The following is a 27,683-nucleotide window of genomic DNA, read 5'->3' as shown; positions in this document are numbered from 1 at the left end:
ACAGGTAGGTTCCTAACAAGGTAGACTTTGAAGAATGAGTTAATTTCGGCCAAGGATGCGATTTGGGAGAATGAGCCGGAAGGTCAGTAGCAGCAAAGTGAGGGCCTGAGAAAGCTGTCATAGTGAGGGCTAGATGGCTGGAGTCCTGGATGAGGCTTGGAGAAAGGAGGACTGGCATTAGTCACACACACACACACACACACACACACACACACACACACACACCACCACATGCTGTGTAGTTTGGGGCCATGAGGCTGAGAGAATTTATTTGGGTGCGTAAATCTGCCAGCATCCAGGAGTTTGGTTTTCCTTGGCAGAAGTGAGTTGTGAATGGACAGGTGATGGAACAGGAAAGATCACTTGGAGGAAGTAACTTCTGACTGGGCCCAAAACAGGAGTGTCATAGGAAGTCTTCTTGCCTCCTCCCAGGGCCATCTCCAGAGTGGATGGTCCAACATACACTCACTCCGGGAGACCTGAGGGACCTCCGAGTGGAACTTGTCAAGACAAGTGTGGCAACAGAGGAGTTTTCAATTCTGATGAACATAAGCTGGATACTCCGGGCAGACGGTAAGTTTTTGTCAGTCAACGTGTCTACTAAACTAGGAACACGAAGGACATAGGCCCCCATTAATTCCAGTCCTCGGCACACACCCCAGAAGTACATAGACATATACTATCCTAGGATGTGTACAGTAGCACTCTTCACAACAGCATCCAGATGACCAAGAACAGAAAGGAATCACAAAGGGGGAACTTTGGAAGTCAATACAGCAATGAGAAGTGTGTGTGTGTGTGTGTGTGTGTGTGTGTGTGTGTGTATAAAACAATATGGATGTCACAAACACGAGCAGCCAGCATACAAATAGCCATACATTTATCTGTAATCGTGCCTATGGTGGCACACGAAAGAACAAAATAAGTGGTTTGAGGTCAGGGTGGGGGTTTGGGAGCTACTCTGGGTCGGAAGTGACTCAAGGCACAGGCAGCTCTGAGTGGGGGGCAGCTCTTGGCTGAGTGTGTCAGTGTGCAAAGTCACTGATGAGCAAAGGCTTTCCTCAGTCATACTTCATGGAGGAGATGACTCCCCTCATTTTAGGAAAAGCTCTGCTTGGGTTACCTTCCTACATCTCAAATGGCGCCATCCAAGTCCTGGCATTTTCTCCTGATTACGTCGAAAGCACCATGCATGTTCCTTACGCGAGCCGATCCGGGGATCCCACTGCCTATGCTGGTGGTGTCTGTTTGCCGGCGTTGAGCTTGGTTTAGTCAAGAGTCCGTTTGCTCAGCACCTGGGACACTGAAACAGGAGGTTGCTACAATGTGAGGCCAATCTGGGCTGTAGACTATTAGTTCCAGGACAGCCTGGGCTACAGGGTGACACCTTGTCTCAAAAACTCAAGGAGGTTGTAGAAGGAGCCGAGAGAAGGGTCCCTTTGACATGGGAAACAAGTCAGTGATGGGCCTGCTTCATCAGCACGTTTTCAGCGTAATAGGAGAGGCAGCCAGGGATGTCCCAAAGCCACACTGGATTTATGTGAGTTGGGTGGGGCTGGAAGGACCAGGGCAGGGCCCCAGGAGACTCCTGTGAGATGCTACACACATCTCTGCCCCACATCAAGCAGGGTGAGGTCTTTGGTTGATGATGTTATGGACTTTATAAAGGGAACCTGGAAATATAGGGATGGGGGAACAGACAGACTAGAAAGTATGGTCTGTACAGGCATAGGGCAGTCAGAACAGGCACAGTTGGGTACTGGTGCTTAGCAAAAGCTAAAGCCTGGAGCATCCACTGATCCAGAAATAAGCAGTGTTTAGGACCCATTCATCCCATCCCGAGGCACACCTAAAAGAAGTACCCACATGGATGCACTGAAAGACACACAGCCTAGGGTATGTACAGACCCCAAGCAGTCCTCTCAGACCAGGGCAGAAGTATCACTAACCACAGGCACTTTGTGCAATTCAGGCCAGCCTAGAAGCAAGGGATCTTGGGCTTTGGAATATGAATTTGCACTTACTGCTGAAGAGCTGTAGGAAGTTCAAGCAGAATTCCCCCCCAAAGTTCCTAAAACCTTCACTCCGTCTGCACACTGGACACCATTGGACACACCAGCCGAGACAAGGCATTTACTGTTGAGTATATGTGAGCCACATGGGGCTAATGCAAGCAACCTCCCACTTCACTGTCTCTGCAGCCAGCATCCGCTTGTTGAAGGCCACCAAGATCTGCGTGAGTGGCAAAAACAACATGCATTCATACAGCTGCGTGAGGTGCAACTACACAGAGACCTTCCAAAGCCAGACCAGACCTTCCGGCGGCAAAGCAAGTACTTCTAGGCTGTCCTTGACAGACAGACCCTGGGTGTGGGGAGCACGAAAAGCACGCTTCGGAAAAGCCTGGTGATCCGGAGCAGAGCAGAGCAAGATGCCTGGCTCCAGACTCACTTAAGGCTCAGTGCCTGGGGAAGGCAGCATCTTTGAGACTCAATGCCCATCGACCGGAGGGGAGTTGAACTTAAATTGTATCCTGGCTCTAAAATGCCACACTTTCCTGATTCTGAGTTTTATCAGTAGATGGGCTGTGCCCATTCGCTACATAGCCATTGGCCAGAGACCTGTATCAGCTGGATGCTCCAATGAATGACAAAAGGAGGGGCGGGGCTCTCAAGCCTGACACCCCTCAGTTCAGTCCACAGGACCGACATGGTAGAGAGAACGATTCCTTTGAGTTGTCCAAATTCCCATGTGCACTATGGCATGACCCCCATTAGCACACACATGCATGCACGCAATACATAAATGTGAAAACATTTACAAATGAAAATGCCCCCACAGTGGTTCTTGCTTTGTTTTGCAGTGGATCTTCTCCTATGTCGGCTTCCCTGTGGAGCTGAGCACGCTCTATCTCATCGGGGCCCATAACATCCCCAATGCTAACATGAACGAGGACAGCCCTTCTTTGTCTGTGAACTTCACCTCGCCAGGTAAACGTCCTCCGTGTTACTGTGTCACATGCATCCTGGCATGCGGTTGGTGCAATGAGCCTTGGAAACCCCTTGGAGCTGTCAGCTTCCTCATGTGTGGACACGGTCCTCAGGGTAGAGGGTTCAGTTAGGTGAATGTGGGTGCCAGGCGGGACACACTTGCCCTGGGCAGTGCACACAGCAACGGTGAAGCTCCAACTCTGGTCCTTTGCGGTTGGTGCCTTGAGCCATCCCGAGTGGCTTTGGTGTCACACCATTTACTACACGGTGCTTTTTAGCTTCCTGATGACACCAAAGCTCACTGTTTTTTTGTTTGTTTGTTTTGTGGGAGGGTGTCCTTTATTTTTAAGTGAGTTTTGTTTGGTGATGGTTTTCAAAAAGGTGCAAAAGTAGGTGTCCCACACAGCTCTGGGTTCTGGTTCCAGTCCCGCCCGTTGTCAGCATCTTGTTTTTAGGGTGCACTTGTGAAAACGGGGACATAATGTCAGCATATTTCCAGTAGCTAAACACCAGGCTCTTTGGATTTCAGCTGCTTTTCCATTACAGTTTCCTCCTGTTCCAGAGTCACTCAATTATTGTGCCACCCCAGCCTCTGGCCACCCTTTTCCACGCCCTTGTCAAACATTATCTAGATTGTCTCCAATCCGGATTTGTCTGATGCTTGCTTTGTATGTAGGCCACAGAAGGCATTGAACCCTCCTCATTATGTCCTATCTGGGGTGTGTGACATTATTGGTGAGGGCTGTGCCTACTGAAGACCCACCACCTGGAGCTTCATGTCTAGAAGAGGCAGGACCTATATGTATTATCAACTTTCACTTTTTGGTTTCCAAGTCACCTCCTGGAGACTGTTTTGATAAAGGCTGTACTTAAAAGAGATTACTTAAAGCTTCTATGGGAGGATGACGCTGTCTTTCTCATATTTGGTGTGTGTGTGTGTGTGTGTACTGGGCAATGGGTTATAACACAGGTAACTTTTACTCAAATGTAACAACTTTCATTCACATTCCCAGGCTGCCTAAACCATGTAATGAAATATAAGAAGCAGTGCATTGAAGCAGGTAAGTAGACACAGCATTGTGTTTCTGTCACTTGGAGAATTCCTTCCTGGGGCCCATCAAGTTCCATCCATCCTCACATAAAGAACTAAGATATACAGGTGGAGGGTCTCTTACGTCACTCAGTGAAGGAGCTGCTGGAATGGCTTTGAGCTGAGCAGCTACTCAGGCTGGGGTGGGCTCTTAGGTTTACATAGGACAGCAACAGCTACAGGAAACCACTCCTGTCCTTATGCTAAACTCATACTTTATCCCATATCCCACTTAAAACAGTGTCCACAGGAACCTGTTTAGTGACTGGAGAAGAGTCCCATGAGCCTTTGCAACCTGCTCATCACAACTGACCTGTGATTAGTGGAGGCTCTGGGTACCTTCTGTTTGGATTAACAAAGAGGATGAGAGTTTGTCCAAGTAAGGTCCCAGTTGTCTTCTCAAAAGACTCCCTTCACTCTGGTAGACTCTTAGAACTTCTTTTCAATCATGAAGGGGCTATTTTAGGATAGTCAGTCCCTCATCCCGACTTCTAAGGGTGAGTATAAACTTCAGAGCAGTATAGTCTCGTGGTGTTGATGAAGTTAGTGACACTGGGGGTGGGGTGTCTTTCCTCCCACCAAAAGAACCCTGTAAAAGAATGGAGCTGTGATGTGTGTGTAGTCCAGGACCTGGAATCAGACCTCACAATTCACTCCTAGAACCATTCCCAGTCAGGGACCCCAAGCGGTCCCTTCAGTAGGAAAGATAACCTGTGCTATTACATACACATGTTCCTGGAAACGTGTCCAGTCTTATTTGCAAGTCATAGAGTGAGACAAGGGCTTTCTGATAGTTATCTGCCAGGGAATCCTGTAAGTATCCTGTGTGCATTTCCTTCCCCCTTTGGACTCAGTCAGGCTGACAGTGTGTCCTTGTAAATCCTGAGTCTCAGTGTACTGCCTTTCCATTTTGGTACATACCTCCTACCTCCTAAACCGAGGCCCTTCCACCCTAGAAAGGAGAAAATAGTGGTCCTAGCTCTCTCACCTCAAAATGTAGGGTGAGCATTGAACCCAGTCTTGGACTGAGATCTGTACCTACCACTACCAGCTCAAGTTACTATTTGTAGCAAAGTAGCGGCATTGAGGGTAGTTCCTAAACTTCCTTGGACATCAGATACTTTAGATTCTGGGAACAGGGTGAGAAGATATCCTATACTTGAGTCCCTGACTCTTGGCTGTGTGCCTAAGGATTTAAATTTGTTTCTGTAAAGCACCCTGGAGACTCAGTAAAGGGAGGAGTTATCAGAGTACTCTCTCAATTTGCAGGAAGCCTGTGGGACCCAAACATCACAGCTTGTAAGAAGAATGAGAAGACCGTTGAAGTGAATTTTACAACCAATTCCCTTGGAAACAGATACATGGTTCTCATTCGACGGGACACGATGTTGGGGGTTTCTATAGTGCTGGAGGTACTCGCCCCCTTAATCACCAGCCCAGTCCCAACCTCTAGTTTCGGTATTGTGAAGGGAACTACACACATTTTAGGGTCCTCTGCATAGGTTTCAAGAGAGCTGAAGCTAACTGTTGTCCAAGCCTGCCAGGGCTTCCTTGATTAATGTTGCAGAAAAGAGTCCCTGTAGGCATCTGGGATGAGGAATCTAAAATCAAGTAAAGGCAAAAGTTCTAGGTTTCTGAAGTGGGTCCTTATGGTGATGCACCAGAAGCCAGTCAGGAAGAATGGCTTCATCACTGACAGTCTCTACACACATGTGACTTGTAGCTCTTGACTGTGTCTCACTTGTCTGCACCAGAACAAACTGACGAGGACATCTGTAGTCATTCCGGTCAATGATGAGAGTGAAGGTGCCTTGGTTGAGGTGAGTTCAACAGTAGTCTGGGAAGGGAGGGGCACCAGTCTCTCCACCATGGACGCTTCTGTATGTGCATATGTCACCGGTGGGATGCTAGGGACTAAAGCAAGGATGTCTTGAATTCTGTATAAGTACACACAGCCCTCTGGGGCTTCTGTTAAAGGATGGCAAGTCTCTCCCCAACCAAGCAGTGTTATCGGAGTCCTCACTGGTCTTTGCAGTGGTGAGATCAGAACGCTGACTCGGCAGCTGTAGTGTCTTTTGTTTGGACTAGTGGCAGCTGCCTTTCCAATGTGTCTTCATTTCTATTTACTATCATGGAGTAATTCTGAGATGGACAGCCATTTTACTTCCTCAGTGCCTCAGGTTTAAGTGAAAAGTAAAGCTGCGAAAGCCTGAGGCTGGAAGGCTGGAATCCAGGTCAACGCCTCAACTGTGGAGAGCAACTGTCCATCTTCTGGGGGCCTCAGTTGACTCAGGTGGAAACAGGAAGTCAGGTCCCTATAGTTTACAAATGGGTATACAGAGGGTCACAGTGCAACTCAACCACACCCAAGTACGTCACTCTCCACTCCCTGGAACACCAAGTACACAGGGTGAGCAAGACCCTGGCACCACAGCAACCGCTCGTCCTTCAGGAAGCTGTGGCTTTCCCAGTGCCAGGGAAATCGCCTCCTGCGGTCCAGGGGGAAGATTTGTATGTTTATTGGGATGAAGCTGCCCTTTTAGACTAGGAAAGAACCACGTCAGGAACAGGCACAAAGTTCAAGGGCATTACAGGTGTTTTGGTCTCCGGTCACCAGATTGGATTTGTAGGCTACAGAAGTGTGACTAAGCAGAAAAGTGACCATGCCAAGAGGTAAAAGCAGAAAAAAAAAAGGGGGGGTGTTGTAAGTGGGGACACTATAGAACATTTCCTGAGCCACTGGAGAACTTTCTGATCACCCCTTCTCCTCAGCTGACCCCATATTTACACACCTGCGACAATGACTGCATTCGACGCAAAGGGACAGTGGTGCTTTGCTCAGAGACAAGTGCTCCCTTCCCTCCAGATGACAGTAAGTACCCAACATTACCTTGCGATGGTCAGGGAGGCTCAGGAACCACAGGACCTCTTTCATACGTAACGGGCTATGCTGTGTCTGTGAGGAGCATTAAGAGGTCCCTACCTGCGTGCCCTGAACTGCTATGGCAGAACTACGCTGCCCCAGAGAGCTCATGGCCACGTAAGAAAGGCTTGATTTAAATGAATGACTCTTCAAAAGCAGGGTACACAAAAGGGGAACAAGTGCATGGGAATTGTTCTAGGTGTCACCAGGCTTGGAATGGGGGTCACAGACCGGTGTGAGCAGCACTGGGGCTGTGAGGGTGTGTGTGTGGGTGTGTGTGGGTGTGTGAGGGTGTGTGTGTGAGTGTGTGTGGGTCTGTGAGGGTGTGTGTGTGTGGGTCTGTGAGGGTGTGTGTGTGTGGGTCTGTGAGGGTGTGTGTGTGTGGGTCTGTGAGGGTGTGTGTGGGTCTGTGAGGGTGTGTGTGGGTCTGTGAGGGTGTGTGTGGGTCTGTGAGGGTGTGTGTGGGTCTGTGAGGGTGTGTGTGGGTCTGTGAGGGTGTGTGTGGGTCTGTGAGGGTGTGTGTGGGTCTGTGAGGGTGTGTGTGGGTCTGTGAGGGTGTGTGTGGGTCTGTGAGGGTGTGTGTGGGTCTGTGAGGGTGTGTGTGGGTCTGTGAGGGTGTATGCATTGCAAGACATTTTTGATTCTCCCTGAATCTTATTTGGTTAACAAATCAGGAACACTGGCACCAAAAGACGCTCCCTGGTGCCTGAGAGCATGTTCTGGAAAATGTCTGTGGACTTAGAGATGCCTTGGTTCTTTTTATGGATAAATAGTGTTCTGAACCCATGGATGGGGCCAAAAGGCAACATCAGCCAGACAAGCTTTTGATAACTCTATGTGGGCACGCTCGTGTGTCTGCATTATGTATGTAAGTTCATTCTGAGGATCAAAAATTTCTCAAACAAAAACCCCAACATTCAAACTCTGGCTGCCACAGTGAAGATGTGTGTATGCTTGAGGAATAGAAACCGGAGTTCAGAGAATGGCTCCCAGTTACTGTGGAAAATCCAGGGAGAGGGCAGGTGAGTTACTCAGTCAGTTCAATCACTGCTGTACGCAGTTTACAACCTGGGTTGGTTCCCTCCTGGAACCCATGGTCAAAGGAGAACACAAACCCTAAAGTTGTCCCTGCCGTCTACATATATGCTGTGGCATGTGTTCACACACACGACAGTTACTGTGAGCCTAGCCTGTAATGGCTAAACCATCACTCCAGCTATAGTAATACATTTTTTTTGGAAGAGACCTGGATACTGGCAAAAAACCCTTAGTCAGCAGACCCCCTAAAGATCTTCTAGCCCTTCATTTGAAAGTTCTAAACTTCCAAGAGTAAAAGGATCCACTTACAAAGGCATGACTGGGCTGTTTCCTGCAGACAGAAGCATGCTGAGAGGCTGGCTGCCTCTCCTCCTGGTGCTGCTGGTGGCTACATGGGTGCTGGCAGTTGGGATCTACCTAACTTGGAGGCAAGGTAAGGGTGGTCACTTCCTGAAGACTCTCTAATGAGATCCTCCCCATCAGCATGTGTAGGAAAAGAAACCTAGCTAGCTGGGGCAGCGTAAACTGCACTCCCAGTCCTTGAGAGGAAGAGGAGGGGGGAGGGGGAGGTCAGGGGTTCAAGGATTTCATCAATTACTGTTCAAGGCTAGTTTGAGCTACACAAGGATCTATCTCAAAAAATCAAAAAGGAGCTGTTAGTGTGCCCTGTGAGTTAGTCCTATGTCACGGCAGAAGAGTAACTCCATACCTTTAAGCTAAGAAAGCCACATGAACTTCCGCCTCAAGAACATTTGCATTTAGAGGATGTTGTTGGTGCCCTGTTACTACAGGGGTACAGTAGCTTTCTACATAGTCGTGCTGTGTGGCAGTGTGGGGCTAAACTTTCTAGAGGTAGAAGAACTCTACCACCTGCAGGTAGAAGACGTACAAACTACAGCTGACCCAACTCCTACTATGATGGGTAGAGGTCCTATCTGCATCAAGGTACAGAAGTTTTAGCAGCTTGCTTCAAACACTATGCTCTCAAACGTCAACAGCTGCTATGAGTTTATCTGAGAAGAACTTGACTATGGAGGCTGATTTGATAGGGACTTAGAAATACACCTTTTAAAGTACCTTTAAGATTCAAGCATCAAAAGGACTATCAAAGAATTTTTCTTCTGTCAGGAATAAAACTTGATCCCGGCTGACACTGGTGGGGATCACTTAGTACTGAAGTTTTAGTCTACTGTAAAGGCCTCCTGTCTGCTGGGCACCGTTTAGTTGTGATGATTTAGACTACTGTAAAGGCCTGCTATTTGCTGCACAATTAACGTTTCCCCCACAGGAAGGAGCACAAAGACATCTTTTCCTATCACCGCCATGCTCCTGCCCCTCGTTAAGGTCCTGGTGGTTTACCCATCCGAGATATGTTTCCATCACACAGTCTGTCGCTTTACTGACTTTCTTCAAAACTACTGCAGAAGTGAGGTCATCCTTGAAAAATGGCAGAAAAAGAAAATCGCCGAGATGGGGCCCGTGCAGTGGCTTACCACTCAGAAGCAAGCAGCAGATAAAGTCGTCTTCCTTCTTCCCAGTGACGCCCCTTCCCTTTGTGACAGTGCCTGTGGCCACAAGGAGGGCAGTGCCACGGAGAATTCTCAGGATCTGTTCCCTCTTGCCTTTAACCTCTTTTGTAGCGATTTCAGCAGCCAGACTCATCTGCACAAATACCTGGTGGTCTATCTTGGGGGAGCAGACCTCAAAGGGGACTATAATGCCCTGAGAGTCTGCCCCCAGTATCATCTCATGAAGGACGCCCCAGCTTTCCACACAGAACTTCTCAAGGCTACGCAAAGCATGCCGCTGAAGAAACGGCCACAGGCCTGCCACGGCAGCTGTTCACCCTTGTAGTCCACCCAGGAGGAGAGGGACCTGAAGCCTTCCTACTCTACCTTCCAGTGACAAAACACCTTGTGACGACCCTGAAATGTACTGTATAGGCTGTGTGTAGGTAGTGCTATGTACAGAACTTGCTCTAAAACTGGAGTTTACAGTCAGAGCTTGAGCACAGATGCCTGAGGCTAGTCATTAGCTGGCTTTATGAAGACATTAGTGAGTGGAACCTAAATGTTTGAATATACCCAAAGCCGGGTGCTGATTATCACCATGAACTCAGCACTCTGGCCAGGAAGGAATGAGGCATTTCCCAGTCAGGTGTCTGGTCTTACACTGCCCACGCTCTATGCTGCACATAGGACTGTGGACTCCTGAAGATTTTAATCTATTAATGAGTAACCCCTCTGGGAGGCTCTCACTAATGTGTAGCTTCCTAAGAGAACAAGCCTATTACACACACAAGCTGCCTGACCAGATGATCCAGTGTCTATGTAACCACTGCGCTGTCTGATGTTTGCACAGTGCTTTCCCTCACCACACTTTTGGACAGGTAACCTTTACTTTTTATCTTATGAGTGCCAGGAATTGAACCCAGGGTATTATGCGCACTAGACAAACGCCCTGCCACTGAAATACATCCCCGTCCCTCACAGGTGTCACACCTTTAATCCAGCACTCAAGTAGAAGAGGCAGGAGGATCTCTGTCTGAGGCCAGCCAGAGACACACAGTGGGGCTCCGTCTCAAATGAACAAGTTGTTACCCATAAATCTAGTGTCTACTTTTGTCCAGTTAACCTGTCCACTGTTGTGGTTCCCAGAGTTCTTGGTTATTACCTAAGATTTCCTGTTCAAAACTAATTCTTAAAGTGAAATTAGCTCTCTTGAAGTAATTAATCTTCTCTGTAATCAATCGCTTAAATAAAAAACTACCAAGAAGGAAGGACAGCTCACAGACTCAGCTCTGGACTCGGGTTGTTTCCAGCACCCACACGGCCGCTCATAACCATCTTAGCTCTAGTTTGGGAATCCGACAACCTTCTTTGGCTTTTGAGGACACTCTACATGCATTTTAAAAACACACTGTATATATCGCAGTGTTTTGCTTGCATGTATGTCTGTGTACCATGTGTGCTTGGTGCCTGAGGTCAGATTACCAGCTTGGTGCTGGATTACCTGGAACTGGAATTACAGACACATGTGAGCCACCAGGTGGATGCTGGGAATCAAACCTGGGTCTTCTGCAAGAACAAATGCTCTTTAACTGCTGAACTCTCTCTTTACACCCCCTAACATAAATAAATCTTATTTAAAAACAAAAATGAAAACAAAAAAATCTGACCAGAAACAGTAACAGTATATAGACTTGTAACATCTTTGAGCCTTCTAGATTGTTACTTTCTCAAAGCAGCTTTTTCTTAATGTAGAAACTACAAAAAAATGTATATAATAGCATATGTGTTTGTCTAGTATGGCTTCATACAGCATAATAAATCTGTTTTGTAATGGGACCCTATTTCAGGTAGTTGACTTACAATATTAGTACCCGGAGGTCTGGTGTGTCTGGCGCATTGGCTCAACCCTTTAACCCCTAGGGCGCCAAGGCAGAAGCAGGCAAATATTTGAGTTCAAGGCCAATCTGGCCTACACAGTGAGTTCCAGAACAGCAAGGGCTACATAATTGAGAAAACTTGTTTAACAAAACAAAACAAAACAAAACAAAGACAAAAGCAAAAGTTTGTAATTGATCCAGTGAGTTAGCAAACACTTAAAAAAAAGATGTATTTTTAAGTATGTCTAGGTGTGTGTGTGAAAGTGGGTACATGCATGTGAGTTTCCACTCACAAGAGTATCCACTCAGAAGATGCCAAAGGCCTGACATGTGCAGGGAACTGAACTCAGATCTTCTGAAGAGCAGCAAGTGGTCTTGATCACTGAACTGTCTCTCCAGTCCCTGGGGCATGGATGCCCTGGACGGAAGCAGGCAGAGCTGTGAGTTCCAGGTAAGACTGTTTCAAAAACAGTCATGCTCTGGGGCTGAGGCTTAGTGATAGAACATTTGTATATCATGTACAAGGTCCTGGTTTCAATCCACAGCAATATAAAAAGTGTGCAAAAAAGAGGCAATATAAAAGGTTGGCGATTTGGCTCAGTGGTAGAGCGCTTGCCTAGCAAGCGCAAGGCCCTGGGTTCGGTCCCCAGCTCTGAAAAAACAAACAAACAAACAAACAAACAAATAAATGGCCACAGCATTCACTCTAACATGTCTTATGAATAAAATAAAAACCCAAAGGTGCATGAAGCGCAGTCTCGCTGCAGTCAGCTTCATGAGCAGATATCTAAGGTTGAGGCAGTGCAGGCAGGGCAAGGATCAGCCGTCTGGGAAGACAGCTGTCAGAGCTTATAAAAGTGCTGATCACGGAAGATGGAGATGGCTTGTGTCAAAACTTGAACCACAAACCAACTTCCTCCAAATCCTACCACTGTAAGAGATACTCGTGTGCACAATGATTACAACAGGCGCATTCCGCTTTGGAAAGCACAGGGCAGTGCGAGCTGTTCACAGCTCTCAAACATAAAATCATATTCTATGAATTCTGTCCAAAACATAGAAACAGGTAAGTTTCAGATGTGAAAGTTCGTATCCGGAGAGTATGCCCAGGTTAGACCATTCCCTGGTTATTCTTTGGTGCCAGCAGTGCTATGCAATGGAGACGGCTGCAGCCCACGCTTGGCTCATCAGGCCCACTTTCCCGGTCTCCCAGTCCTCCCAGTGACAGGTCTGCGGGGGCAGTTATGGCAGGAGTGGCTGCCCCACAGCCAGCTCAACAATTCCGCTCCACCTGCCCTGCCTTCCTCATGCTGTGCCCCCGGAGTACTCTCTGACCTGCCTGTGTGGGCGTGTGTGTGCGTGTGTGTGCGTGCGCATGTGTGTGCGCATGTGTGTGCGCATGTGTGTGTGTGTGTGCGTGCATGTGTGTGTGCGTTACAAAGACCGTGATTAATTCCGAGAGGACCTTGTATGATGTGCACCCAGACTGAGCACTGCAGCTCCTAACTACTGCTAGGATAAAGGGAAAGGGCCACAGCTGGTCCCAGTGGTCACACAGCACCCCTTGTTAATGGGTGCGTGTTAGTGTTTCATCAGGATGAAGGCTGGACAGCAAGGTTCCCATCAGGGACAGGGTGGACCTGACTGAAGGAGTATTTCAAATCAGTGTCATACTTTCACATAAAATTGAATTAATTTAATTCTAGGAAAATCAAGCTTCAAGCTCAATAACTTAAAATACATACACTCTTTAAGTCTTTATGTCCAGAGACATGGTTGTGGTTTTCACCACACAAAGGCAGCTCGTTCCCGTAGCATTCGGACACCAAAGCGTTGCCACTCTCGCTGGTAAATCCACAGTTCCTGAGTGGTGTCCAAACACGCCAACACTGCACCCCCCTTCCACGAAATCAGCCGGGGATCCATGTCCTACACAGAGAGCGGTGTTTCAGCAAAGGCAGGTAAGACACAGACAACATCTCCTCTGCATGTGGGGTTGGGACCCCTGCTCAGTCAACAGCAAATAAACCAGGATTTACGTCTGTGGGAAACAACAGAAAATTGGTGGGGGTGGGGGGCTCAGCCACAGGGCAGCTGCATGACACGTGCAATGCCCTGAACCGCCACGATCAGAACAAATGGCGGAACTGACTGACATACTGTCTCTGCTGCAGCTGATGAGAACAGCTCAGTTCTTAATACTGAAGATGTCATGTGGGCTGATGTCTGTGTGCAGGTGAGGGCAGGCACAAGGTAAGGCAAGGCCTGGAACTGTCAGTGAAAAAGTAAGGCGGGCACAGAGCTTGGAGAGGAGAGAGAGAGAAGGGGAGATGGAGAAGGGTGACCCACCCCCGTCACAGCTAAGTATGAGTATCCTCTAAGGGGTAGATTTTTTTAGGACAATTTGTCTTATCTAGGTGGGGAGTTTATATCAGGATCAGTTGGCTCTGAGCTCTTTGTGTGGACATTCTGTGGCGTGAGAATTTACTAATATAAATCTGATTGGTAAATTACAAGCTTCTAGAGTTTTGATTTTACCTGGATACTGGGAACTGTGACAATAACCACAGGGGGTAGATGGCTCCATGGGGCTGGGGTGGGAGGGTGGTCACTAGTGTTATTCTTCACTACTCCCTGAACAATCCCTGTTGGCAGGCACATGTCCACGGAAGTGCCAAGAGAGAAAGGAGACCCCCCAGAACCCCTCCGTCAAAGAGAAACATATCAGAACACCGCCACGGGGTCCGAATACAGAAAGGACCTATTTCTAAACTCCTGGCTTTGTTTCTTTTTAAAGGAATTCAAGCCCCAAAAAGGTCCTTCAAGACTTCCAGTCTCCAGACCAAAAATACTTACCAAAACCAGAGAGAGGAAAAAAGGGAGCAGTTCTTGTTCTCAGAGCAAAACCAGCCCTGCCCTGTTGCACCAGAAGCTGAAGTCAAGGAGAGCACGGACCAGAGAAAGAAAGCCGGTCTCAGCGCTGGCCAGGCACGTCAGTAAATACCCAACCTTGGGAGGCAGCAGCAGGAGGGTCAGGGACTCATGGCCAGCCTTAACCACACACTGAGTTTGTGTCTCTCAAAGGATGGAGTCAGGTGCAGGGTTAGTAAGCACCTCCAAAGGAGCTGGGTTCAGTTCCCAGCACCTGCATGCCAAAGCATGGCGGCCTTCACTCCATTTCCAGGAGAGCTGTTCTTATCTTCTGGCCTCTACAGGCACCATGCACGCATGTGGGCACAGGCATACAGGCAACGCATAACATAAAAAATAATCTTTTAAAAACAGAAGCACCAAACCAAAAGAAATCTGGCCCTGAGTCCAGAACTCCTGCCACCCTTGTGACTCTCTGAAAGTGTTTACATTTCTCCAGGTCCTTGACACTCCACAGCCACAGGCCTCCCTGGATCACTCCCCTCACACACTGCAGTTAGATGTAACCACACTGGTCTCATTGAGAACTGTCCCACTCATATCGCGAAACAACTCACCTTGGGCCTTGTGATCACATCCACATTTTCAATAATTCGCCTGAATGAAGGTGGCATTTTGTTGAGAATTCTGTGCTGGAGAAACTCTTGAGCTTTATGAAACATCAAACCGCCTCCCACCACCAGGATAGAGCTATACATCTTCTTTTTAGTATCGTCGGATGCTGAAAAGACAATCCTGCCAATTACCAGCCTGGAAAGGCAACCCACTGTCAGCTCAACAACCCAGCGACCTCAAGGACCTGCCCCCAGATCCACCCTCAGCACTGCAGGGAGGGATCAGCCACCCACGTCCCATCCCGCTCCTCCTAGGATTAGAACCCAACTTCTACAGGAAACCCACGGAGGTTCCTGCGTGGTGCGGACTGCCTGGATCACCATGCTGGTTTTGCGGGCTGCCTCAGTGCAAGTGTCCCAGCATTTGAATGCTAACCCTTGTTACTGCTCACAATTCTCACATGAGTCAAGAAAGCCACGATTACAGCTCCTCCAGAGAAGGGAGAGTTCCTTACTACAGGTCTTGATCAGAAGCCCAGTTGGGGCTCCGGAGTTCAACTCTAGCATCTACCGGAGCTGTAATTTCCCGGTAAAATGTGTTAATCTCTGACTGGCAGAGCAACTGCAATGGGGTCAGGAACCACCTGCACAGCACTGCTGTGTCCCCAGCCTCTGGCAAGGCAAGGGTGGAACAGGCTTGACGACGTCTGAGAAAATGCCGCACTTCACAAGCAGTGACCCAGCTCACGTCTCTGCACCCACACTGTCCACTGTACCCAGGGTGAGCTTACAGCAACAGTCCACGCTGTGGAGGATGGCCTTATCAAGGCCTAGGGCTTTTCCCTCAAACAGTGAGATGGCAGTTTTCCTGGACATCAGTGCAGTGAGGGCTTCTTCAGACTCATTGCCGGCCATCAAACAGTCTCCCTGTGAAGAAGCCAAGTCCACCTCCTGGGAATGGAGTCTCTCTGGAAGATCAGAGGACTGGCCACGGAGATCCCCTTCAAATCCAATGGGTTTGGATGCAGACTTGCGGTCAGCAGTAGCTTTTGCAGACTGTAAGTTAAGAGAGAAAGCAATCTATGGTCTGAGCACAATAGACATTGTGCAGTCCAATCAAGAGTCCCTTCTAGGACCTCAGAATAGGGTAAGCAAAATTTACCATAGTACATACACACACACACACACACACACACACACACACACACACACATACTCAAGTAAGCTGGGCATGCGAGTGAAGATGTTGGCCAAGGCCAGAGCAGGCGCTGGCCGTGTGATAGACCTGTACTATCTGTCAGTGGGCTTGAAAACGGAAACATCCACCTAGACCCTCCCTCAGCTCACTTTCAACTGGGTATGTCAACAATGGAAGTCGAAGGCTAGTGACTGTTACAGAATCCTCATTCAGACCCAATCTACCTCCTTCTTGTCTCTAGGACAGGAACAGAAATGAGCAAGGTCTCAACCCCTGGTCTCTGCCATGAGCTGTTCACACCAGATCAGAGGCTAAGAACTATAGTTTATGCCCCCCAAGTAGACATCTGATTGCTGGACTCAACAAACAAACGATTCAGCTTTATGTCTCCAGTAATATTTTCTGTATTAAGTACAGAACAAATAACATTTCAAACACTGTTCTGAAAACAGTACCAAGTGGTCTGTTAGGCGGCACCGATGATCACAGGAGCCGTCAGCTCTGGGTATAGTGAGGCAATGTCCCCTCTCCCAGAGGAGCTGCTGTTACCTGTTCTTGCTTGCTCTGTGTGGCCAGCAGATAATGCTCATCATGAGGATCCTCAGGATCTCCCTGGGACCTGTGCTGCAAAGTTGTCATTTTCTGTCCGACGATTCCAAAGGTTGCTGGGTAAAACAGCGCCATTGGAGCCTGGGCATGGAAGGGAGAACGCTTAGGGAAAGATTGTGTCTCCTAGGAAAGAGTTTCTTCCCCAGACGAAAGCCACCAAACAGTGCTCCATGTCACGTGGGGCAGCGTTCCTTCTAGGAAAGGGACTGCACATCAGACCAGAAAACTCATAATCCAAATGGATGAGCGGCAAGACAGCATGTGGGACTCTCAAACTGACCATCAAGCGAATGCCTTAGAATCTACTTTATGATTCCCTAGCGAGAACAGTGGCCACCCGAAAACCCACCGATTCCTAACGGTTAAAAGAGGAGTCTGTGGTGGGGAGGTGGCTCAGCAGTGAGGAGGACTCCTGGCAGAGGACCTGAGCTCAGCTCCCAGGCTGGCAGCTCACATCCACCTGTAACTTGAGCCCCAGGATGTGTCTGACCCTCTGCGGGATCTGTGGGCACCCGCACACATATATGTACATTGTTCCTCTCCACACACACACACACACACACACACACACATACACACACGACTAAAGTGCAATCTATAGAAAAGACGGGCAGATCTGTTCTACTCTCCTCTCACAGGACCACGTTGGCTCGGCGAACAACGACTTAAGGAGCCAGCTTCAACCCGCGCAGTCCTCGCTGAGGATTCTGCTTCCTTGTTTCACTCAGCAGGGATGACTTCCTGTCCACCCACGAGCACATACGCCTGCTGGTTACCTGGAGCTTTTCATCTCCCAATCGAAACTGGTAAAGCAGGGCAGGTGAGTCCGGGTGCCGAATCTGAAACTCATGGTCCTGAAGCCCGGAGATGTCCTGATTCCAGGAAAAGACGCTGTCAGTAGGAGTGTGAGTAACCCCGTCAGTTCTACACGAGCCGCTCCACTGTACGAGCCCACATATACGGTGGTTATCCTCCAACTCTGTACCACTTACTGCAAACTTCACAGAACAAGAGCTCAGCTGTACCTCATCTCTCTACTTAATTTCCAAGCTTTCTGCCACCCATACTGTTTTGGCTGTCACTGCTGACGGACATCAGTATAGGTCAGGACTCAGGAAGAGTGTACCCTTATGTACCTTGCAAAGCTGGAACACTGACATTTCCCAAGGTTTGTATCACCCGAATAAAGTTTAAAACTGAAGCAATCCGCACTCAGCAATGGGATGATTAAGTGCGGATAATACACTGTACAAGACATGAACATCTGCACCTATCTCCTTATGTGTCATTCATTTCCCTTCAGCCTTTGTCCCCTAGCACAGTGGTCAGACCCCATGGGCATAACCCTGACTCCACCCAAGAGCTTGGACGGCAGAAGAGCTCCACTTCCTGGCTTTACCAGTTTACTAACCAACACTACCAATGCTGTTCGTACCTGATCTAAATGACAAAAGGTCTCCTTAAGGTGCTGCAAGAGGAGGCAGTCCATTTTATTTGCTAACTGGCACTCTCTGTAAGGGAATCCTGCTCTCTGCATGAGCCAGTAAAAACACCTGGACACGTCGGAGCCCCCGTAGGCCAGGCAAAGCCTAAAGTTAAGAGAAGATGGTTAATCTGTCAGTTCAGAAGGTTCACGGCATGTTGTAAGAAATATCTGTTGTAAGAAATAAAAGGCCAGTTAGATGAGAGATTAGAACTCTAGCCAAAACGAGCGGCGGAATGCATAAAACAGCCAGTTGTTCATAAAGAAGTATCCTGGACTAGAAAAACATAGCTAAGACCGGTTTGACAGATTCACGTGTTTCCCACGTGGCAGACTGGCTTTTCACTCACTCGCATATAAAGGAATCAGGCACGGACAAAGCACCCAGGAGAGCAAGGCTCAGCGAGAGCATCCCCTAGTGCAGGTCTCTGAGGGGCACGCCATTACGGTCGGAGGAGACAGGTAGTTTGAAAACTACAGAATTGGACAAGCAGATCTGTTCCAGTACTCATTTTATTCACGTGTGTTAGTGATGTCACGAGGAGATAGACTCTGTCAAGTCACTCACCACTGAACTTTGCACCACTACGATAAGGAAATCAGATATTCAAAACGCTACAGAATGTAGACCTGAAAGAACCTGGCTTATTTCTACATGGCTCGCTTAACACAGCTCTTTGGAGTAAACGACCATGGACAGGCACAAAGCTGACTTGCACAGCACTCCGCAGCTCAGGAAATACAAAGGTGGATGCAGCTGGGAAGCTCTGTAAGGACAGGGCCACCTGCCAGACAAGGTGGCCTTGCCAGAACTTAGACCCCAGTCTCTCTGGACTCCTGTGCAGACTTCGTCTCATAGGTGACGTCTGCCTGAGGGGATCTGAACGGACTGTGACGCTCGCTAAGAGCCTTACCGTGTGTTCCGATGAGACACCCCATCTTCTACACAGCACACACTTGTTTTCTGGTCCCCGACGTCTACAACACAGGTGCTGCTTAAGCCACTCCCAAACGTGGCGCACACTGACTCCTGATGGACCACGATCCCTGCCATTGAAGAGGCAGAGTGGTGGCCGTCACACGCACAGCAGCAGACACCATGGAACAAATGATCAACTCAATTTAGGAGCCTAGAGATTTCTGGGCAAACTGTAAGGAACACCACTCCCTTTGGAATACACATTTAAATAAGCCAGTGGGTTCAGTCAGGCCCGTCAGTGAGAACGAGCAGCTTCAAGGCTCAGACATACCTGCGAAGCCCATCTTCATCAGTATCATGTGGACCAGCTCTTTAACGTGCTGTTTGTTATAGATGTCTGGGATTAACAAGATGCACCTGTAATACTGAACGACAGTGAGAAACAAGAACGGGTCAACACCTGTCACGTCACGGCCACGTGCCTGTCCCCTGTGGAGGCTTCCCTGCACAGAGCAGCAGCTGTGGACACAGGCCCTCAACAAAACCTCAAAACTCCGTGTGCTCCAGGCCTCTTGGTTTCAGGAAGAACCAGGACCACCCTAAGTTCCCTGACTCCGTAGAATCACTGTAAATTTGTGACATGGAATTGTAGGGGGTAACGTGTCTGAGTGAGGTACAAAGAAAAGCTACTCATGTGATCAAGTTTAGCGGCTTCAGGGTAGCACCCAGACACCAATGAAGCAGGGAGAGAAATCACTGGACAGGATTAAGTCAGGAAGCAAAGATATCCTCACTACCCAAAAGTTAAGTGTTTCAAGGACACTATCTCTCTCTCTCTCTCTCCCTCCCTCCCTCTCTCTCTCTCTCTCTCTCTCTCTCTCTCTCTCTCACACACACACACACACACACACACACACACACACCAGTAATGAATACTTGTACTGACCAAGAATCTCAAAGACAACCCAGATAAACGGGAATTTCCTCTCACCTTTAAATCTTTCAGTGGGATTTCCAAATACTTCTGTATCGCGTGAGACCATATCACTTCAATATCCGCCAGAACAGCTGTTAGGGAGCCTCCAGGACCCGGGTGGATATTCAACTGACCCCTTCTGATAGGCCAGTGAATGTTGTAACAGTCCAGGGGGTTGACGTACAAAGCCTAGGAAAGGAAGAGTACATGGTTAGAACTGTCCCTAAGGGTTTTCTGGACTCACTCAAAACTAAGGCCGGAAAGTTAGTATTTTCTGACTGCTCTAGATCCTGAGCATGAAGTTTTTAGCAATTCAGAGGGCCAGTGTACATTTCTGTTTCTCAAAAACAGGATTAAAAATGTTAGGACGAAGCAGAGTGAATTTCAGGAAGATCAGCTATTTTTTTTTTGTTTGTTTGTTTGTTTCATTCATTGTCAACATTTCTTACCTCCTCTCCTACCAAATACTCAGGCTGGTGAGACGTGTTTGTCCATTTGTTTCCAGAACAGTGATCTAGAATGGCAGGTCGCATCTGCTTGTTGTAGGAGCGTGTCTGGAAACAGAAATCGAGTCAGAGCTAGACTTCTGCAGGCGGGGCAGTGTAGGAGTGCCCTGTGTCCTCCCTTTCTTTTTGGAAATTCTAACTCACATCGGCATAATGACTTAAGGGACATATGCAAGTCCTGCTACGGCCGGGTACCACAGCACTTTGTGACAGGGCACATGTTTTAGCGTGGGTCTGGAGTATCACAATGGAGTTGAAACCTGGAGGCACACCCAGTCTTGACGTACAGCTCCATCTGTGTGGTGACGCTCAGGGAGGCAGGCGGCCGCCACACAACAGTACGGGGTGCAGAACCACACAATGCACGACCCCGACATGAGGATCCTTGCTTCAGTCTACACTACTTCCTGTCTGGGGTGTATACCTTCTACTTCCCTGCTTTTAAAAAATCCAGCCCCGAGGCAGGTCCTTTAGGAGGCGACGTAGAAGAGAGTATCAGAGGAACAGACTGTGACATACACATTATTGCCCATGAAGACTTCCCCATGGGACAAGACAGTGACACTGGTGATCTTGAAACTGTGTGGGCTTGGGAGGGTGGCTGTCTTGGTTTAAACAAAAAGTTCAGATGTAGAAAAAATAAATTCAAAGAGCCTATCGGGTGTGGATATAAAGAAAGACTTTTTATAGCTCCACAGTGCTTGTAAGTAACGTATCTTTAAGTGTTAGTATGAAAGGGTAAAGCTGTGATATGCGGGCATCTCCTGCGTGCTCAGGTCAGATGTGTGCCCTGTCTGGCAGCTGTGGATGCCCACGAAGCCGAATGTCCTGGTGGGGTAAGAGCAACATCAAACACTGGAAGCAGTCACAAAACTCCACTGTGGCGCTGACCATTCAGTGCATTACTGTGGATGGTGGTGCTGCTGGTAAAATGCATCTCACGCCCTAAGTAACAAGCACATGACTCCGGCTGCAGTTCCCAAACGTAGGTAATCCCTTCCAGTCCCCCAAACTCGACTCCTACAGAGTCATTAGTCCATGGTTTTCCATGATCCGGTTCTCTATGCATGCAATGTTTTCCAACAGACCAAACAAACAAGACCTTTCTCCAAAAAACGTTGAAACGTTTTAAGGTTTGTAAATTATTATTGAAGACATTAAAGAAAATCAACTTAGTGTACGGCGTTTAGGAAGTCTACAGTAGGAGAGAGACGTGTTCTAGGCCTCCACAATTACCCACCACTCCCTCCTGACTCACAGAGGGCAGCTTCATGAGTACCCTAGAGCTGTACACTGTAGCTGTATTGGTTTTTACTGTATGTGTGTGAGTGTTTACCTGCACGCATGTATGTGTACCACATGCCTGCCTGATGCCCTGGGAGGCCAGCAAAAGGCTTCAGATCCCGGAACTGGAGTTACAGACGGCTGTAAGCTACTGTGTGGTGCTGGGAACTGAATGTGGGTCCTCCACAAGAACAGCCCTGCTCTTAGCTACTGGACTAGCTCTCCAGCCTCAACACGCCTTTTAGATATTTACATACATGAACACATTTGTGGTAACGCTGGCTGCAGAACACTGTGTCTCCACATACTGTACACTTGTGGAGGCTGGGCCCCAGGCCGGGCCCCAGAGCCCAGGTGTGCACGAGATACACTAGTCAGTCAGTCTTGTCATAGGCGCTACTCCTCCAGGGATACATGACACACACATCCTGTTACTCAACACGTGACGACATTCAGAGACGTGGAAAAATACTAAATGTAAAGGAAATGTTGACCAAACCTGTTCTGGTGACACAGGGATCCGCCTTGTACCGTTTGACATTTTTTTAGACCATATTGCCTGGTCCACCATTTTAAGGCCATTTTGTCTTTGTTCATTACTTTCAGGTTTCTGGAGAGAGAGATGAAAGACGATGAGTATGAAATGTTTAATGAAATAGAAACCAACAAGTCACGCTACAGTGCGCCTGTCAGTGGATAGATCATCTCTCACCAACAAGTCGCAGCTCTTGAATCTTTGCTTAGACATGGCAACCCTAAGAAAGCCAGAGCTAGACGTGCTAGTACATGCCAGCATCCACGAACAGAGAGGCTGAGATAGGGATCCAGAGAAAGAAGCCTGGACAACGAGGACAGATCTTATTCCAAGAGTCAAACAGACAGACAAAAAGTCAAAATGGAACCCTGATAAAAAGCTGTAACTTCAAGTGTCTTGTGACCGATAAAAATTTTCAGCACCATTCAAATTACTAACAAGCATAGGGGTGCACATGAGGCAGAGGCTGGCAGACTTCTATGAGTTCAAGGCCAGCCTGGTCTATACAGTGAGTACTGGGTAAGCCTGGGCTACATTGTGAGACCCTGTCTCAAAAAAAGTATCTCAGAGGTTCTTCAAACCTCCATATAATGCTCATCTTTCTGACTCTGTAACAATATCACATTCCTTTACATATTTTTAATAAATCAAGAAGTATTTCAAGTTACTTTACTATTGTAAATTATTTTTTGGGTGGCACCATTCCCTAGGCCGTGAGCCTGAGCTGAGAAAATGAGCTGAGCACACACACGTGGGCATAGACACACAGAGACAGATATATGCACGCATGCACGCATGCACGCACGCACGCACGCACACCCACACACCTACACACACACACACACACACACACACACACACACACACACACACACACACACACGTTTCTCAACTGGCTCTGGACTGTGAATGTGACCAGCTGCTTCAAGTTCCTGCCACCCTGACCTCCCCATGATGGTGGACTGTAGCCTGAATTTGTGAACAAAATAAACCCTTTCTCCCTGAGTTGCTTTTGTTAGGGTATTTTATCATAGTAACAGGACACAAAACTAACTGAGATGAAAATTATACTTGCAACCCTGAGTGGTATTATATTTAGAAAGTAGAACCCCAGCCCCACCCCCATGGTAACAACCCTAGGCGGTCCCCAGCTCCTGCTTTCTGCCTTACATTTAGTCCTTCCCTTAGGAGCCAGTTGTCCTTGTACAGGGGCTGCCCTTGCTGTTTGTGTCTCCGAGCAATGACGTGAGGAATGCTGGCCGGGAGCGTGTCTGTGGCTCGGCCGATTCTTAACGTTGTTGAGCCTGGGTGTACGACGACAATAAAGTTGCTCTGGATTTGCTGCAGACAGAGAAAAACAAATGTGAATTTAGGAAGACACAGGCGATAGGTTAGCTCACACACTGGGGACACATCGCCCGATGTTTCCTGCAAACACTATGTTCTAGTTAGGCTTACAACAGCCGTGATGACACACTATGACAAAAGCAGTTTGAGAGCAAGGGTTTATTTGGCTGACACTTCTACATCACTGTTCATCATTAAAGGAAGTCAGGGCAGGACTTAAACAGGACAGGAACCTGGATGCAGAGGCCATGAAGGATCGCTGCTTACTGACTTGCTCCTCGTGGCTTGTTCAACAGGTTGAAGCCAGGACCACCAGCCCAGGGTTGGCACCACCCGCCGTGGGCTTGGCCCTCCTACATTAATCACCAGTTAAAAATATCCTACGGGTGGGCTTGCCTACGGCCCAGTCTTATAGAGGAATCTTTTCAGTTGAGGTTCTCTCCTCCATATGGCGTTAGCGTAGGTCAAGTTGACATAAACCAGCAGAGACTGTTGGACAGAAAAGCCAGAAAACCACTCAGTGAGGAGCTGGGAGGCGTCCAATGATGGTTGCTCTTCTAATGCAAATTCTTTGTGTTCCCTTGAGCTGACTTACAGTACACTCTTCATAAATTCTTACTGGAAGGAATGAAAATCCCCCAGTGCAGATCAGGATACAGTTTCTGAGCATTTAGATGGCAGGGAATGTAGGTCGAATGGTAGTCGATCAGAGAACTTTCCATTTAGTAAGAAAGACAGAGGGATGAAAGAGAAGACGGGAGGGGGGGGGGAGGTGGTGTGTGAAGAGGAAGGGCCAAGCCGTCCCTATAGATCTTCAGATGGAGAAGCTCCAGGAGGCTGAGGAAGTGGCTAACTAGCAAAGCTTCTGGGGTGACTAATACCATCAATCACGTCTGCTCGAGGAGTTCCAGGGAGGAAAGTCAGCGGAGAACTACTGCTTCCCAGTGTTGGAGGCAATAGTCATCAACAACTTGAGTTTGTCCCCTGTGTTCTCTGCGTGCCGTTTGCCTGATCTGGCAAGAGCCTGGGGTTTAAAGTCAGAGTTTGCAACTCTGTCCCTGTAGGTCAGAAGAGTGAACGAGAACTGACAACACAGCACAAATCCAGAGGAGTAAGGCGATGGCTGTGGCTTTTACAGAATAACTACTTTACGTCTGTAACTCTCATGGGAGAGAATTCAAGCTCACTTGGGAAAACTTCTGCCCGCCCCCACCCCCCAAAGTTTCACCAGAGAGTACCGGGAAGGACGGACTTTGGCCATGCCTCTGAAATCACGGAGTCTGGAATAGGCAGATGGCTCAAGGGCTAAGAGTACAGCTCTTGCAGAGGACCAGAGTCTGGTTCCCAGCACCGATGTCAGCCAGCTCACTACCTCCTACTCCAACTTCACTCATCTGGTTCCCTCATCTGGACTCCATGGGTGCCGCACTAAGATGTGCACACACATACACACACACACACCCACATCACACATGCACATAATGTTTTTTAGAATGATTCTTTTTTTAAAGAGCTTCTATTCAAAAGAAAGAAAACAAAATGGTCTATTGAGAGCCACAATCCCAGCCCAATTCCCTGGTACCTACCTCCTTTACCCTGCCCTCGCTGTGTAGTTCCTTTCATAACATTTCTGAGGCTCACAAATACTAGGAAGGCTGGAACCTCCTCTGTCAGGCCCTTGCCAAGCTCTAGGACGGTTGTCCTTTCCGTCTACCTAACCCTCTCAACCCAGGCCCCAATATCTGGTTTACAAGCATGTGCCACTCTGCCCAGCTTCAATCCAGGCTTCTGCTGATCACAAACCTCAAAGACGCTGGGGCCTTCAGCAACACTAACCCCTCCGCCTGCAATGGGTTCTCTCTGTAGTTGAGCTCCATCTAACTCCTCCCTTCGGGAATGAATTAAACGTCACCCAGAGTAGTCTGCTGGTCCCTTCATAATATGATCGCACAACCTTCCTCCTTTCCACGACATACGACAAACCCTAATGAAGAGGGTGCTCCTGTCTTGTTTCCCATGCTGTCAGCATCACTGCCACGGAGGACATCGGCCAATGGACTGGGGAAAACACCTAAGGCTGCTACCCATCAGGGACACCTGGACTATCAAAGACCCATAGGCTGCAGTATGTGGATTAAGAAAATCTAGAGAATGCAGCTATGTATGGACAATTATAATTTTTTAGTAACTGTGTATTTTAATGTGTTAGGAAAGAAACCTAGCAGTACGTTTTACTCATTTCCTTGGAATTACTTGTTACTTAACCTAAGACTGAGAAAAGTCCACGAAGTACAAGTGCCACAGAGGGTATGGGATGGTCAAAGCATGTGACAAAACTTGCTGGGGTGTAGAAAAGGGACCAGAAATGCTATAAATTCAGCCTGCCACTTGCACTCATCAAGTTCTTGGGAGGAGGCCAGAGTTAACCATGTAGCTTGGATGTAGAACTGGTGGCCTCAGAGAATGCCAACTGTTCAATCTGAAACCCAAGGTAAAATCGTAAACTCAAACTTCCTTAAAATATTGGTTTTTTTTTTTTTGGTTTTTTTTTTTTAATTTTGCCTTTTTACTGGTGACTCAACTGAGTGGCTCCCAAATGTAAACTCTGCAAATGAAAATGATGCACCCCAAAACCGTCAAGTTAGCATCCAATTCCAAAATTCTCCACTATCTTCAGTCAAGAGGTGAGGCTACGGAGCTTGTGTGGACACTGAAAAGCTGTATGGTCTATGTCAATTCTAAACAGCTATGTCTCCAATCCTTTTCATCCTCTCCTGACACAAGTTTCTCAGGTAGTTCTCTTCCCTAGAACCTTCCTAATGCTGCAACCCTTTAATACAGTTCCTCATGCTGCGGTGACCCCCAAGCATAAAATTATTTTGTTGCTACTTCGTAACTGAAATTTTGCTACTGTTATGAATCATAATGTAAATACTTGACATACAACCCCCAAAGGGTTTACAACCCACAGATTGATAAATGTTGATAAACCTCGAATTGCTCAAAAGCATTCTAACCTCACTCTAAATCTCCAGCCTCCCGGGACCTCTGCCCTCCTCTGTCGAGGCTGGAGGAGATACACATTGTGGGTCCTCCGGAATAGTACACTACACTGTGCATTTTACAACAGCCCTACCAGTTAGGTAATTTAACGCAGCTACGGGAGAGGGAGAAGGTTCTGAAATGGTCCACGGGAAATCCAACAGCCAACCCCTCCCTATTTCTCTGGGAGCTGTGCACTTCCGTGGCCCATTGCCCAATAGGAATGTATTTCCTTTATTTATCAGTAAGCCCTGGCTAGTGAGAGTGTGAGCTATGCTACTCTTAAATTTTTGACTTAAACTTATCCTGTTATTGACACACAGGCTACCTTTTCCCTGCTTTTAAACGTGAACTGTGAGATCTGCAAAGAAAGGAACGGGGTAGAGCTCTAACCATCCCTGAACAAGTATCTGCTGGCGTCCCTGAGAGCCAGGCTGTTGCTAAATCGTGACGTCTTACAGCTGAGACCTGGAGGCTGAGACCTGGATGCTGTGCACCGCGGACTTGGCTTTGCCCTGCACCGATACTTCACACAAGCAACCTAGGCTGGCGTGCAGGGGAGGGGACCAAAACGCTTCCGGCTACGCCCGGCCCTTGGGCCCCCGCCAGCGGCCGAGGCCCAGGCTAGCCGTGGTCTAACCAAGGCCAAACCCCCTGCACCTCACCTCCTGCAGCGACTCGGGGACCAGTGCGGGCACGATGGGCCGCTTCACGCCGCGCTGCTCCTTCTCCTTCTCCCCGCCCTTCTCCTTCCCGTTCTCCGCGTCCCCCTTTTCGGCTTGGGTCATCTCTGCCACCACCGACCACCAACAACCCCGGGGCTCAGGAACACCGACGCCACAGTAGGCAGTGGAGAACCATCGCGCAGGC

The 27,683-nt window shown here is 48.2% G+C and overlaps 2 protein-coding genes across 8 annotated transcripts in view; one reads left to right on the top strand and one right to left on the bottom strand.

The window, feature by feature from the left end:
* Positions 1–11,388, top strand: part of Il17rb (interleukin 17 receptor B) — a 13,768-nt gene extending 2,380 nt beyond the window's left edge. Inside the window, 9 exon segments of one of the 2 annotated variants that reach the window (NM_001415057.1) lie at positions 433–573; positions 2,202–2,329; positions 2,864–2,990; positions 4,004–4,051; positions 5,350–5,492; positions 5,835–5,900; positions 6,853–6,952; positions 8,379–8,474; positions 9,330–11,388. In NM_001415057.1, coding sequence (NP_001401986.1) covers positions 433–573; positions 2,202–2,329; positions 2,864–2,990; positions 4,004–4,051; positions 5,350–5,492; positions 5,835–5,900; positions 6,853–6,952; positions 8,379–8,474; positions 9,330–9,895 — 1,415 coding nt within the window. In that variant the 3' untranslated portion in view covers positions 9,896–11,388. 2 annotated transcript variants of the gene reach the window in all.
* Actr8 (actin related protein 8) lies at positions 859–27,683 on the bottom strand. Of its 6 annotated transcripts, none has more exons than XM_087588578.1 (14): positions 27,479–27,661; positions 23,595–23,765; positions 22,389–22,499; positions 20,549–20,653; positions 20,115–20,288; positions 19,455–19,548; positions 19,119–19,251; positions 18,157–18,310; positions 17,498–17,593; positions 16,662–16,802; positions 15,706–15,970; positions 14,918–15,081; positions 13,175–13,358; positions 859–1,303 (listed from the first exon to the last, which is right to left on the bottom strand). In XM_087588578.1, exons 1-13 carry the CDS (start codon positions 27,599–27,601, stop codon positions 13,215–13,217), a joined length of 1,875 nt encoding a protein of 624 aa, XP_087444704.1. In that variant the 5' UTR covers positions 27,602–27,661; the 3' UTR covers positions 859–1,303; positions 13,175–13,214.

Source organism: Rattus norvegicus, chromosome 16, assembly GCF_021556685.1.
Source record: "Rattus norvegicus strain SHRSP/BbbUtx chromosome 16, alternate assembly SHRSP_T2T, whole genome shotgun sequence".
Taxonomy (NCBI): domain Eukaryota; kingdom Metazoa; phylum Chordata; class Mammalia; order Rodentia; family Muridae; genus Rattus; species Rattus norvegicus.
The sequence above is the reverse complement of the archived record's forward strand: the minus strand, read 5'-3'. Positions and strand labels throughout refer to the sequence as shown.

Coding starts and splice junctions, on each gene's coding strand:
- Actr8 (XM_087588578.1), bottom strand. CDS start 27,601: ATGACCCAAGCCGAAAAGGGGGACGCGGAGAACGGGAAGGAGAAGGGC. Junction 22,500..23,594: donor TCCTAAGGGAAGGACTAAAT/GTAAGGCAGAAA, acceptor CTCTCTCTCCAG/AAACCTGAAAGTAATGAACA. Junction 15,082..15,705: donor CCACAGCGTGGACTGTTGCT/GTAAGCTCACCC, acceptor TTGTCTTTTCAG/CATCCGACGATACTAAAAAG.